At 43.0% G+C, this 17267-nt stretch overlaps 1 protein-coding gene across 2 annotated transcripts in view; it reads left to right on the forward strand.

The window, feature by feature from the left end:
- Nucleotides 1–17267, forward strand: part of PRKCQ (protein kinase C theta) — a 133751-nt gene that overhangs the window by 40445 nt on the left and 76039 nt on the right. For both annotated transcript variants that reach the window (XM_040343262.1, XM_040343263.1), the window contains exon 3: nt 12500–12699. In XM_040343262.1, coding sequence (XP_040199196.1) covers nt 12500–12699 — 200 coding nt within the window. The remainder of the gene's footprint in view (nt 1–12499; nt 12700–17267) is intronic.

A 17267-nucleotide genomic window follows, 5' to 3' on the forward strand; every position in this document is an offset into this window, starting at 1 on the left:
AGGAGGGCTTAGTGGACATGGTAAGGGGCATTTTAAATTTCCTTTTTGGGCAGGGCAGTCACTTCTCACTTGTGTCTTGATATGGTACACAGAGACCAAAAACGTTGTAGCCTAATGTAGACTCCCCTATAGATGTAACTGTCCACGTTCACTATTGTGAATAAAAGGCAATTAAGAAACTGCAGAGATACTCTGCAATTGATTTTGATGAGTTGCCACTGCAATTATTCCTGGACCTGGCTTCTGGCATGCTGAACTGCCAAAGAACCCTTGAACCATTCCTAGACCAACTGTGGTCTTCCAACATCCAATATTGCTGGGGAATTCCAGCTTGCCTTGTAGGAAGAAGAAATGGACACCCAGCTATCCTGAGATTCCCTGAAGACCTTCAAGACGTTTGCAGCAAACTTGATCCTCTCCCATCCTTCCTCCCAATAAAAATCTACCACACATGCTAGCTGAAATCTTTCAGGAAGGCCTGGTGGCAGCAATTTCTAACACATGGGCTCTCTTTGCTATACTATAAAAGGTTCCAGGAAGAATTAACCATCCACTTCTGCACTTTTGCAAACTCAATTGGAAAAGGAGCAGAAATACACCCTGAATCCTTGTCAGTGTATATCACCTTTTTCCAAAAGGAAGAAAATTACTGTATTTATTGGCGTATAACACTCACTTTTTTACCCTGAAAATAGAGGGTAAACTGTGCCCGCGTGTTATACGCAGGGGGCTGTGGAAATTTTTTTTCCTGAAACTTCCCTCTTAAAGTTAGGGTGCGTGTTATATGCCTGTGCGTGTTATACGCTGATTAATACGGTATGTACATGCTATTGATTGGTATCTACTGTATATTTATGACTACCTGGATCTCTGCAGACCAGGTAGGATTTATCCCTGGTAGGGGAAATTGTCTTGAGAACTCTCTCCTAATCGATATAGCCAGACCCCAAACGTTACCCAGTTCACCATCTGTCCGTTTTTGCTAAGAAAAGAGTTTGATAGGGTGGACTTGATGTTATTGCTTGCAACCCTCGAACATTTGGGCATCGTCCCAAAAATACACCTAGATTAAAACATTAAAACATCCAGACAGCCAGGGTACGCATAAATAGAACATTGTACAAACCATTCTGTCTTTATAATGGAACATGCCAAGGGTGCCCATTATCACCCCTACTATTCATTTTATCCTTTGAGCCACTCCTAGACATGCTTCATCTAAACCCTAAAATGCATGGGAATAAAATGGCAGATAAAAAACACAAAGTGGTAGAGCAAAAAATTCAAGACTCGCCCTACCATTTATCCTAAAAAAGAGCAAAGGCAGTACGGCAACATTTCCAACATATGGATTAAGCTGACTAATTCAGAAATGTTACATATTACAGTACATAGAATATAGAACTCACAGTCCATTTGTGTGCCCAGATGAGGGACTCAGATATTTAAGGAATAACATCCTCCATTACAGACTTTTAGTAGAACAGCAACATTTTATGTCCTAATTAAGAATAATAACTTGAATAACTAAGAATAACAATGACTTGAATCATTTTCGCACATATTCATTATCATGGCTCAGCAGCAGAAATGCTGTAAAACACACAAAACTTAAACTGGAGGGTGGATTGGTTCTACCCAAGTTCAAAAACTATTATATTTCCTCCATCCTGCCTCATATTTTTTATTGGGTCCATAAGGTCTCACACAAAAGTTGGATGTCCTTAGAAAAACACACAAATAGACCTAGTGATTGAGATACCGAAACAATTCAGATAACTTACTCCATTCCAATACCCACCAACCCACATCTTTTACCTTATACTGAAACTGACTTATTCCCTCCTGGCAAAACAGACCAGGATTTCTTAACTTGACTAAAGCTCTTACCTTTTGACTTAAAGATGTCTTGAGAATCTTTGTCCTTAGACCCCTCCAAAACATTTGCATCAAATGGGACTCCTCTAACAGGGACTTTTTTAGGTACCGAAAACATACATACTTCAAATCAGTTTTACCTAAAGCTCTCTGCTCAGTGGATGACCTCTACCCTTTTAACATCTCCTTAATGCACAAGATACCTTCACTCACTGTGTTTCACAATTATACAAGACTATGCTATCTCTCTCAGGCCTGAAAGCATACCTTCACAACTGAGAGCAAAACTTCCAAAAAACTTGGTCAGAGAAAAAAAAAATATGACATTGAAACTAACCCATATCTTTGTTAGACTCCAAAATAAAGGAAAATTACTTTAAGCTCTTAGAAAGATAATATTATAACCCTCCAAACCATATCATCTGTCTCATCTGTCAATTGTTGGAGAGGCTGTCAAACCCTGGGAACTTTTTCCCACGCCTGGTGAAACTACCTGATCATGCAGACATATAGGACAGATATCTTACATCTTTTTTTTTTTTTTTTTTAACAACCAGAATGGTAGTTTATTGAGAACATTGTGATCTTACACCTTATGTACACTATTAGCGGCATTAAAATACCGCAGGTACCATTGGTACTGCAATTTTTGCGACATTGCATTCTCCCCCCGCTCCTATAAAAATAAAGAGGTCCCACACTTACTCAAGGCTGCCAAAGGCATAATGACAAGACTGCTTACCAGGGGAGGGCTGGCAGCCTTAGGCCTGGGGGGCAAGTCCAGTCAAATGGCCCATAGAGCGTGGAAAAGTGATGGATCGAGGAAAACAGTCTAAGATTTTTCATGATCACAAGAGTCCGCGCAGAGGCTTCCCCCTACATCAGAGTCCGCACAGAGGCCTCCCCCTTACATCAGAGTCCGCGCAGAGGCCTCCCCTTACATCAGAGTCTGCACAGACCCCATATACATCAGATCTGATGTAAGGGGTGTTCTGGGAAACTTACTTTAAGGGTGCATGCTGTGGACTATTGTGTAAAGAGGGTCTCTGCTTACCAAAGCCTGCCCCCTCCCCTTTAACAAAGTCCACACCCCTTTTTATACACTGGGAGGCAGGAGAGACTAGAGAGGGTGAGCTTTCCAGGATGGAAGCTGAGGCGCAGGCAGGCTGTCTGATGTATTTTTGGGTTCAAACTTCTTGTCCAGTGCCCACACATGCCCGGGGAGTGTGGGCAGGGCAGACTCAGAAGGAGAAGAAGTGTCTGTGCAGAGAGAGAAGGGGATGTCAGCGCTGGTGTGCGCTGAGGCTGAGCTATGTGTGAGACGAGACATAGCTCAGCTCTGCAGCCATCTACCTCGGAGCTGACACAGGCACGGCTTCACAGTGGGAGGTAAGCAGAGCTCCAGCAGGCATATTCCTGCTCTGCAAAAACAGCATTTGGTAGTGGTGGCCGGTGGCTGTGCATAGTGTCACCAGCCCGGGGGGAGATTTCCACCCTGCCCCCCCTGCCAGCCCTCCCCTGCTGCTTACTCCTCCCTGCATTAGATTGACAAATCTATGCAATGCACTAAAGTTTGTGCTTACCCCTCTGTCCCACAGCCCTGCTGTACTGAAAAAAAATCAGCAGGCAGCTGGAAAGACAAACCAGACTATAGATATTAAACTATTTCCATATTTTTAACAAGCAGTCGGGCTCCATTCACACTATGTCATTGGAGGTAAAGCACATGTCAGTGGAACTTGTGTCAATGCATATTAATTGGATTGCTGAGATACGGTTTATGTATTATTGCAACAGCATAGTGTGAATAAGTCTGAAAAGAGCTTTGGGCCAGATTCAGATACATTTACGTTGCTCCACGGCAGCGTTACGTATCCCATTTACGTTACACCGCCGCAGGTTTACAGCATAAGTGCCTGATTCACAAAGCTCTTACCTGTAAACTTGCGGCGGTGTAACGTAAATCCGCTCGGCGCAAGCCTGCCTAATTCAAATGGGGCGGGCACTATTTAAATTAGGCGCGTTCCCGTGCCAAACTTACTGCGCATGCTCCGTCGGGAAAATTACCCGACGTGCATTGCGCTAAATAACGTCGCACGGACGTAATTTGTTTAGACGTTAACGTAAATGGCGTCCAGCGCCATTCACGGACGACTTACGCAAACTACGTGATTTTTTAAATTTCGACGCGGGAACGACGGCCATACTTAACTTGCTTAGAACACCTAGGGCTCAGCCCTAATTTTACGACGCGTATCTCGACGGAAACGACGTAAAGTTAGAGCGACGGGTAACGCGGACGTTCGTGGATCGCCGTAACTAGTCATTTGCATATTCTACGCCGACCGCAATGGCCTCGCCACCTAGCGGCCGGGATAGAATTGCATCCTAAGATCCGACAGTGTAAGTCAATTACACCTGTCGGATCTTAGGGCTATCTATGCGTAACTGATTCTATGAATCAGCCGCATAGTTAGGACGGCGTCGTATCTCTTTTATGAATTTGGCCCTTTATAATAAGCCACCCTTTAACTCTCTAGGTCTGCATTAGCACTGGCATTCACAAACCTGTGATTATATTTATTTCTAGGACATTTATTAAAAATGTATTTTAAGGTTTTGTTCACACTGTGCGTTTACCTGTGTTTAGGTGTGTGCAGTTTAGATACGTTGAAAGAAAGTCAAGGAGTAGATACTCTGAATACATCTAAATGCATGTAATATGAAGTAAATGTGTGTAAACACATTTGTGAGCAGAACTTGATCTGTGACACATAAAGCTTGTTTATATTTCTTAATAAATGTCTCCTTTGTTTAACCTTCCTGGCGGTGTTCCCGAGACTGACTCGGGGTTAGATTTTCCTGCTACGATCGGTAACCCCGAGTCAGTCTCGGGCTTGCCTCGCTAGATCCACAGGCACTTTTTACTTACCTTGTCCCTGGATCCAGCGATGCCACCGCGCTGTGTGAGCGAGCGGGACCTCGCTCGATTCACATAGTGCCTCCGTGTGACGCCGATCTCCGTTCCCTGCGACGTTACGACGCACGGGGACGGAGAACGGCGCCAAATTCAAAAACGTAAACAAACACATTACATACAGTATACTGTAATCTTATAGATTACAGTACTGTATGTAAAAACACACCCCCCCTGTCCCTAGTGGTCTGTCCTGTGTCCTGCATGTCATTTTATATAATAAAAACCTTTTTTTCTCCCTGCAAACTGTAGATTGTCCATAGCAACCAAAAGTGTCCCTTTATGTCAAAAATAGTTTTAGATCAGCTAAAAAACAGCGATAATAAATTATAATCACTTGCAGAATTGTGCGATAGCGATTTGTGGGGAAATTCGTCATAAAAAAAAAAAAATAATGACAGCAACAATTCTGCAACTGAGCAAATTTCAGTGATTTTAATTTGATTACATTATTGAATAATTTTTATTATAATTATATTATTATTTGTTATAATTATTTATAATTATTTATTATATTATAATTTATAATTTTGTTTTTAAAAAAATGTCATACCCGGGATGCCTATTAGAATCTTGTTTGGTCAGATTTAAGTGAGTTATTTCTAAAAATTACAGACCTACAATATAAAACGCCAAATTTCCTTGCAAATAATGGTACCGCTTTCAGCATGTTTTTTCGGAAAGAATCATACTGCCAGGGAGGTTAAATAACCAAAACTCAGGAGGCTTGTATGAATTTACCCTATACTCAAAGATCACAACAAAGTCTGTTAAGTTGGGGTTCAGACAAGAAGACTTCAGATCGGAGGCATTACTAGAACCTTCGGGTAGAAACCATAAAGCTGACCTGACCCGAGCCAGGGGTCCTTCCCACTGAACTTGGGGCCCTTTACCCCTGTTGTGGGGGCCCTTTATTATGCTCCCACAGCAGGATCCTTTCACATGTTCTGCAGAAGGCCTCCTTCACCAGGGCTTTTTTTTTCTCAGAGAATAGGTGCAGGAATTCACCTTGCCTCTTGCTGGTCAACTTCTTGCCCCCAACCCCACCAAAGTAAATTGGCGCCAAATAATGGGTGTGGTCATACAGTACAGGGCTCAGGAGTGCGTGTCACACAAGGCACATGAAAAAATGGGAAAGTACTTACAATTGATGCAAAGCATTCGTTGTCCTGTTGACTGCTGTTCTAGTTGAAATTTAAAGTCCTCTGCCCCCTGTGACAGGCCCCTTGCCCCTAACAATCTTCACAGCACCAGAAGATCACAGCTTTGGGGTAATATGCACACAGACTATAGACAGAGAGCTAACAGAGGGTTTACTGTTCCCCAGCAAATTTCCCTGGTCCTCCCCAAAGAAAAAATCCCACTTCCTTCAAGTGTCCTCCCAAAACTAACTACCTAAATAACCTCTGCACACCTCTTTGCCTACCTCTGTGCCCCCCCCCATCCACAGCTTACCTATGTGACTCTCATCCACAGTTCACCTTTTCTACGCCCTTTACCACAGTCCACCTTTGTAGCCCCTATCAACATCTTACCTCTGCATGCCTCCATTCACAGCCTACACCCCCATTCCACAACTCACCTCTGCATTCCCAACCAGAGTATCCCTGCACCCCATCCACAGCTGATTCCAGCAGTTCTCCCCTCTGCACAAATCTCCCCCCCCATGACAGCTCTTCCCTCTGTACAAATCCCCTCCTCCCTCCATAGCTCTCATCTCTGCACAAATCCCCCCCTTTCCCAGCTCACATTTATGTACAAACCCCCCCTCCACACACAGCACAACCAGGCACACACCATTCACAGCTCTCACTTTCTCTGCACCAGAGTTGTCTCACTGCACAACCTCCTTCCTCCACCTTTGCCTCCACACCTCTTGACAAATCCCCCCTCCACAGCTCTCATCCCCGACACATATTCATTCCCTTTACCCTTCCTCCCAGCTCTCCCCTATGTATCAAATCCTCAAGCTTCCTATAGCTGTCTCTCTGAACTATGCCCCCCCCCCCTTATAGCTCTTTCGCCTCTTTAGAAATACCCTCATCAGGTCCACAGCCTTTTCCCCTTTTTGTGCGTGTATGTGAAAAAGAGCTTTCTTATTGTGAATTTTGTTAATGGTATACATCACATTACGCTCATATATATATATATATATACACAGTGATTCAAATGTCCAAAATTATGATTAAAAACAAAAACAAAACTCAAAACCAACACCAAAAAAAGTCTATCAATATTAGTCACCACCCGCAGGGGAGGGAAGCATGGATTGCACCGATTTTGTTTACAGCACATTAATACCCCATTGGGAAAATCACTAATATCCAGGGCTTTTTTTTTCTCAGACAATAGGTGCAGGAACTCCCCTTTTCCGAGTCACTTGTTTTTTTCCACCCCTACCCACCCCCGAGCAACGCCCCTTGGTTCCACCCCTTACCCACCTCCCAGTACCGCCCCTTTTAGACAATTCAGAACCAAGTATCATTTTGTTGTGCTAAGTAATTAGTATGGAATTTGGTTTCCCCTTCAGCCAGGAACAATAGATCTCCCAAAAATGTACCACCCACAACAGAATCCCCCCTCCCCCCAGCAACAATAGACTCCCAGCAGCATGAACAGATCTTTGCACAGCCAGCATCAATAGACTCTCTGGCAGCCATCAAAAACAGACCCCTCCCCCAACAGTAGATGTCCTTCAGCAACAATAGAACCCCCTGAAAAAATAGATTCCCTCCAGCTAGAATAGATCCACCAGCAGTGAGCATCAATACCCTGCCAGTCAGTCCAGTAGGTGCCGGAACTGCGTTACCCCGCGTTCTCGCTGAAAAAAAGCCCTGCTAATATCGATGAACTTTTTGGGGTTTTGAATCATAATTTTGGAAATGTTGTGTATATATATTCTGTGTGTGTGTGTATATATATATATATATATACACACACACACACAGTGTGTGTGTGAGTTTAATATGATGTATATTGTTATCAATATTCACAGTGAAAGCACCCTTTTTCACATATAATTCATATATAATTTTTCACAAATTGGTACATAGTTATTATTATATAGATTTTTAGTTGGTTGATGCACTACACCCATAAACGCCGGTATATGTGTATACATAAACACATTTATAGTTTTCTGCTCTTCAGACATGCGACCAGCGCCACTCGCCCGGTACGTGCAGGCACAGAACTGATTTGAGCCAGGGCCCGGTCGCAAGTGCAACCTTTGCGACCCTGGTAATTCCACCACTGCTTCAGACTTAAAAACCTATAGCCGGATTCAAAAAGACTTACGCCGGCGTATCTAATGATACGCCTCGTAAATCCATGGATGTGCCGTCGGATCTATGCGCCGTATTCAGCAAACAAGATACGCCTGAATTTTGGCTTCCTACGACCGACGTAAGTCTCTTACGCCGTCGTATCTTGGGTGCATATTTACGCTGGCCGCTAGGGGCGCTTCCATTGATTTACACGCCGAATATGTAAATGAGCTAGATACGCTGATTCACGAACGTACTTGCGCCCGTTGCATGAGTATACGCCGTTTACGTAAGGCGTATGTCCGGCGTAAAGATAAACCACCAAATAGGAGGCACAGCCAATGCAAAGGTATGGACGACGGAACAGCCGTCGGATTTTACATTGTTTACGTAAGTCGTACGTGAATGAGGCTGGGCGTAGGTTACATTCACGTCGTTGCCATTGAGCCGTCGTATCTTAGGGCGTAAATTTGACGTGATTCCGAGCATGCGCCGTTCGGCGCTTCATTTACATGTGGTCACGATTCATTTAAATACAACACGCCCACTACCTGCCTACTTTGAATTAGGCGGGCTTACGCCGGCCCATTTACGCTACACCACCGTAACTTAGGGAGCAAGTGCTTTGTGAATACCGTACTTGCCTCTCTATGTTACGTCGGCGTAGCGCATATGAGCTGCGCTACGCCCGCTTAAACATACGCCGCTCTACGTGAATCTGGCTCCTACTGTTTATTTACAATAGAAAGCTGACAGGCTGCTTGTTCATCATATATATTGTTCATGATACTTTTGTCTCTTTTGAGCACTTGAAACATAACTTTGAACTGGATAACTGTAATTTTCTGTATCTCACTCTTCAACACATTGTCCAAGCCCAACTGGGAATATAACCCTAAATATACTGGCCTTTCCTCTTGAAAGTATTCTAAGCACAATGGATATTCCTAAACAAGAGATTCTGTAAAGATCTCCAACACACCCCTGCTCCTTTTTACAAACCTTGGACAAAGTGGACTAGAGACTTTACATGCTTAACCAAGGAAGACTTTGAGGACTTGGAGGAAACTTTTTTCTTAACAGTTGTCAGTGCACAGGATCTTTGTTGGCAGTTTTGTTTTATCCACTGTACTATACCTCGTACAAAATGCATGAACTGGGAATTAACCACTCTGTTACTGTTAGGCCCCGTACACACGGTCGGACCGAACCGATGAGAATGAACCGAAGTTCAGTTTCATCAGACCAAACCGACCGTGTGTATAGGCCATCGGTCTATTTTCCTTCGGTCCAAAATGTAAAAACATGCTTCAAAACCGAACCCGATGGACCGCTGCCCTATCGGACCAAACCGATGGTTAGTACAGAAAAGCATCGGTTCAAAACCCGCACATGCTCAGAATCAAGTCGACGCATGCTTGGAAGCATTGAACCTTTTTTTTATTCAGCACGTCGTGTGTTTGATGTCACCGCGTTCTGACCCGATCGGATTTTGGACTGACGGTGTGTACACATATCAGGCCGTACGGCCACTTCAGAGGTGAACCGATGAAAACGGTCCGACGGACCAGTCACATCGGTTTGGTCCGACCGTGTGTACAAGGCCTTACTGTTCCTCCACAACACCAACAGATGCGTTGCATGTCTCTGGTCTTGTGTTCAAACATCACCTAACTGGCAAAAAAAAACAAAACACCAGCTATTGACAAAGACTGTAAGCCTCACACCCTGGAATTCTCCCTCCTGGCTATATTAGCGAGTCATATTAAGGACAAAAACCTCTAACAACTAATACGACTACTGCTTTTTTATACCAGAAAGATATTCTAACTAAAATGGAAGGACCCAACAACGCAGGGCTCAAAGTGGAACTTCACTTTCCTGATCAACATTGATTATTTTTAAACAAAAAGTCATGCAGCGCTACGTGACTATTTGTTTATTTTTGATTTCACAGTTTTTATGCTAGTGGCTTTTGTTCACTATTCCTTATTTATTTATCTAACTTTGTCAGTGCATTTTCTCCCCACTTGCAGATTGATTCTTTTTAATCCTTATGCTGCGTACACACGATCGGAGTATCCGATGGTCTAAAATCCGATGGATTTTTTCATCGGAATTCCGTTCAAGCTGTCTTGCTTTCACACTGTCAGACTAAATTCCGACCGTCCAAAGTGCTGTGACTTAAAACACTACGACAAGCCGAGAAAAATTAAGTTTAATGCCTCCGAGCATGCGTAGATTTGATTCTGAGCATGCATGGATTTTTCTTCCGACGGAATTCCAGACAGACGATCTGAATTTTCCATCGGAAGAATTTAAAACATGTTCTATTTTTTTTCTAGTCCAATGGGGCCCACACACGATTGGAATTTCTGATGAAACAAGTCCATTGGACTTTTTTCATCTGAAAATCCAATTGTGTGTACGCGGCATTATGCGGCTAGCATTAGTAAACAGGAAAGTATATGATATTTACTTATTTTAAACTTTTGTTTTTTAAATTTCTTCAGTTACTTTTTGGTTTCTTGCCTAGGCAAGTGATGTCACATATCACAGGAGTCTTCAGGAGGGTCAACAACTTGGTTACTTAAAAAAAACTAAATCATTGAATATTTTTTTTGGGGGGTTTGTGGTGCTTAGATGCAGTGAAGATCCGCTTTAAAAACTTTTGTTAATCTCATCCCAGACATTTTACAACAAGCAACTTTATTTTAGCCATGCGTGCCCAAATAAGATTGAAAAAATGTGGGAATCATATTTAATAACAGTTCCAACCCTGGTATACATTTTGAATCAACTTCAGTTGGATTTTTTACTAGGAAGCACTGAAAGTGTGTTAATGTACTTCGACCTTTACATATTTTTACATATTACTTATTTTACATTTACATATTTGTTTTTCTTATTTGGAAGGAACAGGAAGAGTCCAGTGTGTAAATGCATTTGGGTGCATGAAAGTTCACACATAAGCCTGTTGTTTCAATGTTCAACTTTTTGATCTGGTTTGTTTCGACACCTTTCAAAAAAAAAGATTCTGTTCTAGAAAATCTTACTGCATGTATTGTGAGCTCTGAAAACGAATTGGTTCACAATGCTTATACATAGAGATTTGAATGAGGGCTTATTTTAAAGTGCTTTTACTGTTTGGTAATATCATCTTTTAAGATACTCTAGATCAGTGGTTCTCAACCTGGGGGTTGGGACCCCCTCGGGGTCGAATTTTTTTTTGCCAGGGGTCACCATATCCTGGCCTGTTCCTGAAGCCTGCACTGCTCTCCCAGCCTATTTGCGGCCGCCCAGCAGGGCTATCCCTGGATCCTGTGGCCACCCAGCTGGGCTGTTCCTGGAGCCAGCGGCTGCCCACTCAGCCTCTTCACAGGCGCCCATTCAGTTCATGGCATGGCTGGGGGGCAGAGACTAGAGGTCAGCTGACTGGTGAGGAATGTGAAGTGGGAGGGGCTGGAGGAGACCCCATCTCCTGATTTCGGCATAGGTGTCACTGCTACGAAACACCACAAAGTCGGAGACACCGTGAAGTCGGAGACAAAGTGAGTAATACTACCTGTGATTATAGTTGCCATTAAAAGGACTCAGGGAGCGCTAAATGTCTGTGGGTTAGGGGCGCAAATTACTTGTCTTGCCTTGGGTGCTGACAACCCACGCTACAAAAATAATTTTACTGTTGGGGGTCCCCACAACTTGGAAAATATTATCAAGGGGTCACGGCACTAGAAGGTTGAGAACCACTGCTCTAGATAATCAATAATTGGGAATATGTCATCTGGAAAGTACAATATGACAATCACATTTTTGTTCAGCAAATGTAAACATGGAAACAATATGGGTGAAACTAGAAAGAAATCAATGCCACTCCTGATGGAGACATCAAACATTAACAGACATCTAAAATGTAATATAAAAATCAGGTTAGGCTCGTACATGAGCCTAAAGGATAAGAAAGAGGAAGAGAAGTTTGTGCTTGGAGCAACGAGACAAAGAGAGAGTGGAAGGCAGGTAAAGGTATTGGGGGGGGGGGGCTGTAATAGGAGGGGAACTGTTTTTAACTTTAATTAAAAGGAAAATGTTGACATGTGCTTTCCTTAGTGCATATGTTTAATGCACATATCAAGCTAGGACAGAGCTGTATTTTATAATCATCAATGTACGATCTGCCAGATAGGTGTAGGAAACTTGATCGCTATGTGTGTGGATATCTGAGCATGTATGAGGGCCCACAATGCAAAGATACCGTAATGATTTACCCTCATTTTGGTTTATGTGCTTTAGTACAGTGTCTCATTTGTTTATACTGTACTTCCTACTAGGACTTACCTGTACCATTATGAACATCAATTATGCTTATTCTTCTATACAGAGAATGAAAAGATCTATGTCCAGAACAAGCCGACCATGTACCCTCCATGGGAGAGCACATTTGATGCTCATATTAATAAGGGAAGAGTCATGCATATTATTGTGAAGGGCAAATCAGAGGGTGTGACATCAGAGACCACAATTGAACTTAATTCATTAGCTGAACGATGTAAAAAGAACAGCGGAAAGATGGAGATATGGGTAAGATCTATAATTTTTTATTCATATTTTACATTTATATATATGGAAACATGTCACAGGACTTGCCAAATTAAAAATGAAAGTGTTACTAAACCCACAACAATATAATCAGTCTGTACTGTATATACAGTAAAGCATGCTTTTTATACGCACTGTGGAACCTGAGGGGTTTATCCTCCACATTGTGTAAAAAGTTTTGTTTGATCCTGTCTTCTCTGATCCTCCTCTTCTTTTAAAGGGGTTGTAGAGGTTCGTTTTTTATTTTCTTTAACCACTTAAGCCCCGGACCATTTTGCTGCCCAAAGACCAGAGCACTTTTTGCGATTCGGCACTGCGTCGCTTTAACTGACAATTGCGCGGTCGTGCGACGTGGCTCCCAAACAAAATTGGCGTCCTTTTTTTCCCACAAATAGAGCTTTCTTTTGGTGGTATTTGATTACCTCTGCGGTTTTTAGTTTTTACGCTATAAACAAAAATAGAGCAACAATTTTGACGGCGGCGATCAGCGTTGTTTTTTCGGTACTGCGACATTATGGCGGACACTTTTGACACATTTTTGGGACCATTGGCATTTTTATAGCGATCAGTGCTATAAAAATGCATTGGATTACTATAAAAATGCCACTGGAAGTGAAGGGGTTAACACTAGGGGGCGGGGAAGGGGTTAAGTATGTTCCCTAACTGTATGGGGGGGTGGCCTCACTAGGGAAAATTACTGATCTTCTGTTCATACATTGTATGAACAGAAGATCAGCATTTCTCCCCCTGTTTACACACACAGCTCCCGGTCCCCGCTCTATAACGAGCAATCGCGGGTGCCCGGCGGCAATCGCGCCCGCCGGGCCTGCGCGAGAGCCGACGTAGAGCTACGGGCTCTCGCGCAGGGGAGCCGACTTGCCGCCGTAATATGTCGGCAAGCAGTTATGCTAGTGCATAATTGGTTCACTTACCTTTTTATTTTGATTCCCCTTCTAAATGTGTTTTTTTTCTTTGTCTGAATTTCTCACTTCCTGTTCCTCTTCAGTAAGCTGTTCTGGCTGACTAACCCCCAGCCAGAACAGCTTGGATGATGGGGGCAAGTTTTTCTGAGGAGAAAGAAAAAAAAACAAAGGGTTTGGCAGGGAAAAATGTTGGTGAATTTTCAAATAAACCAGCCAACTAGTCTGGTACGTCTCCCAATACCAGAATGTATGTAAAAGAGATATGTAACTATTTACATTTTTAAAGAGCATGTGTGACGGGCTGGGGTATCACTTGAAAGACAAAACAGGCACCCCATAGCCTACATTCATTTATTTTTATTGTTATTTTTTGATATCCTGCTATTCTATAAAACAACCAGTAGATGGCAGAGAGGGTACCCGAACAGAGTCTATATAAGACCACATGCATCATGTGACTAAGTAAAACTCATTTCACATCATAAAGAAGCATGGTCATATATTTTCCTGTTCGTGTATTTTTGTAGTACCCGCCGAGATGATCACATCACATCAGTACGTCTACAATCATCGGTTCCCTTAATCTATATTTTGGGACCGGTAACATTTTGGGGGCTCGTCCGGGATTCGTTGTGTACCAGTGAGAGGGAAACGCGAGACGAGTGTGAGTCGACTGCAGAGCTACAAGGAGAGTCGCGAGTGTCGTCTGCCGTGTGAGTGCAAGTTGTCAGAGTGCAACAGAGATGGCGTCCCCTCGTCGTGCGCTGATGTGGGATATCCGGAAACAAATTCATCTGCTGAGTAAAGAACAGCTGTATAGCCTCGCTATTACGCTGGATGATGAAAGAGACGTGGACATTCCATCAGTGACTGGTGCAAGCGAAATGGAATTCGTTGAATTTATTGTAGACTACATGAGAAGTGATCAGCTGGCGAAGTTAGAAGATCAAGGCATGTCTTACCTGCTCATCATCCAAGACAAGATCGATGAACTAAAACTCAATAAGGAAAGTACACCAACTGTGAACATTGCAACCACTGCTAAAGAAATGAGTAGTGGGACTGCAAGGACTGAACAGGGATCGGAGGTGGTGAGATTAACTGATGTTGTTGCTTTATTGCCACGTAGAGAATTCAAAATGCATGGTGGTGTAATTTCAGATCATGGTTCGGACATGAGTTACAGTAGCGTGTGCCGTCAGATTGACGAGGGTCTAAGTGAAAAATTCCCTGAATCTGAAATTATACGCACAGTGTTGAGAATAATCAAACCTGGTCATTTTAAAGATATGTTGACTGACAAAGAGGATCTTACTGTTGTTGAATTGAAAAAGTTTTTGAGGTCACATATGAGAGAACGAAGTGGTACTGAGTTATTTCAGGAACTTAGCAATGCTACACAGCAAGAAAAAGAGACAGCACAACAATTTGTTTACAGGCTAGCAGGGTTAAAACAAAAAATTCTGTCTACATCACAACATGATAGGCTAGAGTTTAACTATGACAAAAAGCTAGTACAAGGCGTATTCCTCCATACACTGTATCAGGGACTAAACGAGAAAAATTCTAATGTCAGACGAGATATCAAGCCTTACGTGTCTGATTTGACAGTAACTGATGACTTTGTCATAGAGCAGGTCACCAGATCAGTTGATGAAGAAACAGAAAGGCAGAGACGCTTAAACAGTGCACCTAAACATAAACATCTTACTGTTCATTCATCACAGACACCAGGGAATAGTGAAAAAGAAACAGTGCAAAAGAGAGTTGAGGGAGATGCTAGAGCAAATCACACTGCACTAATGGAACTAACAACACAGGTTTCGGCTCTCACGAAGAACCTGGAGAAGATGATGAAGCAAACTCCTGTTGTTGAAAACCGAATGACTAAGCCACTAACCAATGTTCAAGTTCCAGATACAGCTCACTGCAAGCCCAGGTGTGATGATTGCATCAAACGAGAGAGTCAGAACTGCTACCATTGTTTCTACTGTGGTTGGACAGGACACAGAGCAGTTGATTGCTTGAAGAAAAGAAGGCAGTCGGGAAACGACAGACGGTCACTGGGAAAGGGACAACCAGTGACCACCTCAAATAATCTGTCCCATGCTAAGATAAATAGGGTATTCACCCACCAGTCAACTAGAACACCTCCAAAAGAGAATGGATGCTCCAAACAACGCGTAGCACAATTAATTGGAGGAAAATGCCTATTGTCTTGTCGGATGAATGGTGTTCCGGTTGACATGTTGATGGACACAGGAGCTCAGGTCAGCATTGTCGGGAAGGCATGGTTAGAAAAGTTTCTACCCGGTGTCTCTATTAGACACATACAAGATTTACTTTGTGACGACAACTTATCCATCACAGCTGCAAATGGTTCTATCATTCCATTCATTGGATGGATTGAAGTCCTCCTGGAATTCGAAAGTAGTGGACATGGAAACTCAGCCATCCATGTGCCAATACTGGTGAGCGACTGCTGTAACGACAATCCACTTCTTGGATTTAATGTTATCGAAGAATTGATTAGAGAAAACCGTGACCGATCAAACAGCACCCAAAACCTGACTATCTTGCTAAGTGAAGCCATGAAAGTAAGACAAAGTGTAGCAAATAACATTGTCAATGCTATCAGTCAAGGAACTGACCCAGGAGAAATATCCGATAGTCGTGTGGTCAAAGTGGGGAAGAAAGGACTCCAGATCAAAGGAGGCGAGCTTGGTGAAGTCAAATGCAGAATTAGAGCATGGCCGAAAGGAGGAATCATGCCATTTGAACCACTTCCAGAATATCCAGTTGAAGAAGGACTTGAACTATTTCCTTCAGTGGTAGATGTACCAAGCGGTTTCTCTAAACTAGTGAAGATACCCATACTGAACCGTGCTGAACATGATATCTACCTTCCGCCCAGAACAGTATTGGGTACCATTTCTCCAGCAGCTGAGATTCTACCGTTTTCTCCAAATAAAGACGATGAAAAGGGAATTGACCAGAAGAAAAGAATGTTTCATGTAAACCAGTTGAATAAAGTGAACGCTGAAAATCAGCTACCCACTAACGAATTTGTTAAGTGGCACCCACCTGTCAATTTGGATAATCTCTCAGAAGAAGAACAGGAGATAGCGAGACAAATGTTATATGACGAATCAGATGTCTTTGCTCAAGATGAGGGAGACATAGGAAGCATTCCAAACCTGAAACTGAAGATAAATCTAAAAGATGAAACTCCTGTCCAGAAACGCTACAATTCGATACCGAAACCCCTATATCAGGAAGTGAAAGAATATGTCCAAAACCTTCTTGACCAAGGTTGGGTAACGAAATCTTCTTCCGCATACTCGTCACCAGTTGTCTGTGTTCGGAAGAAGGACAGGAGCCTACGACTATGTGTGGACTTTAGGGAGTTAAACCGGAAGACTATTCCAGATAGACATCCACTACCTAGAATACAAGATCTGCTGGATAGCTTAGGAGGATTTACATGGTTCTCAATCCTGGACCAGGGTAGTGCGTATCATCAAGGCTTTGTGCACGAAGACTCCAGACACCTGACAGCTTTCAGCACCCCCTGGGGACTCCTGGAGTGGAATCGTATTCCGTTCGGATTAACTAATGCCCCAGCAG

This window comes from Rana temporaria, chromosome 3, assembly GCF_905171775.1.
Source record: "Rana temporaria chromosome 3, aRanTem1.1, whole genome shotgun sequence".
NCBI lineage: Eukaryota > Metazoa > Chordata > Amphibia > Anura > Ranidae > Rana > Rana temporaria.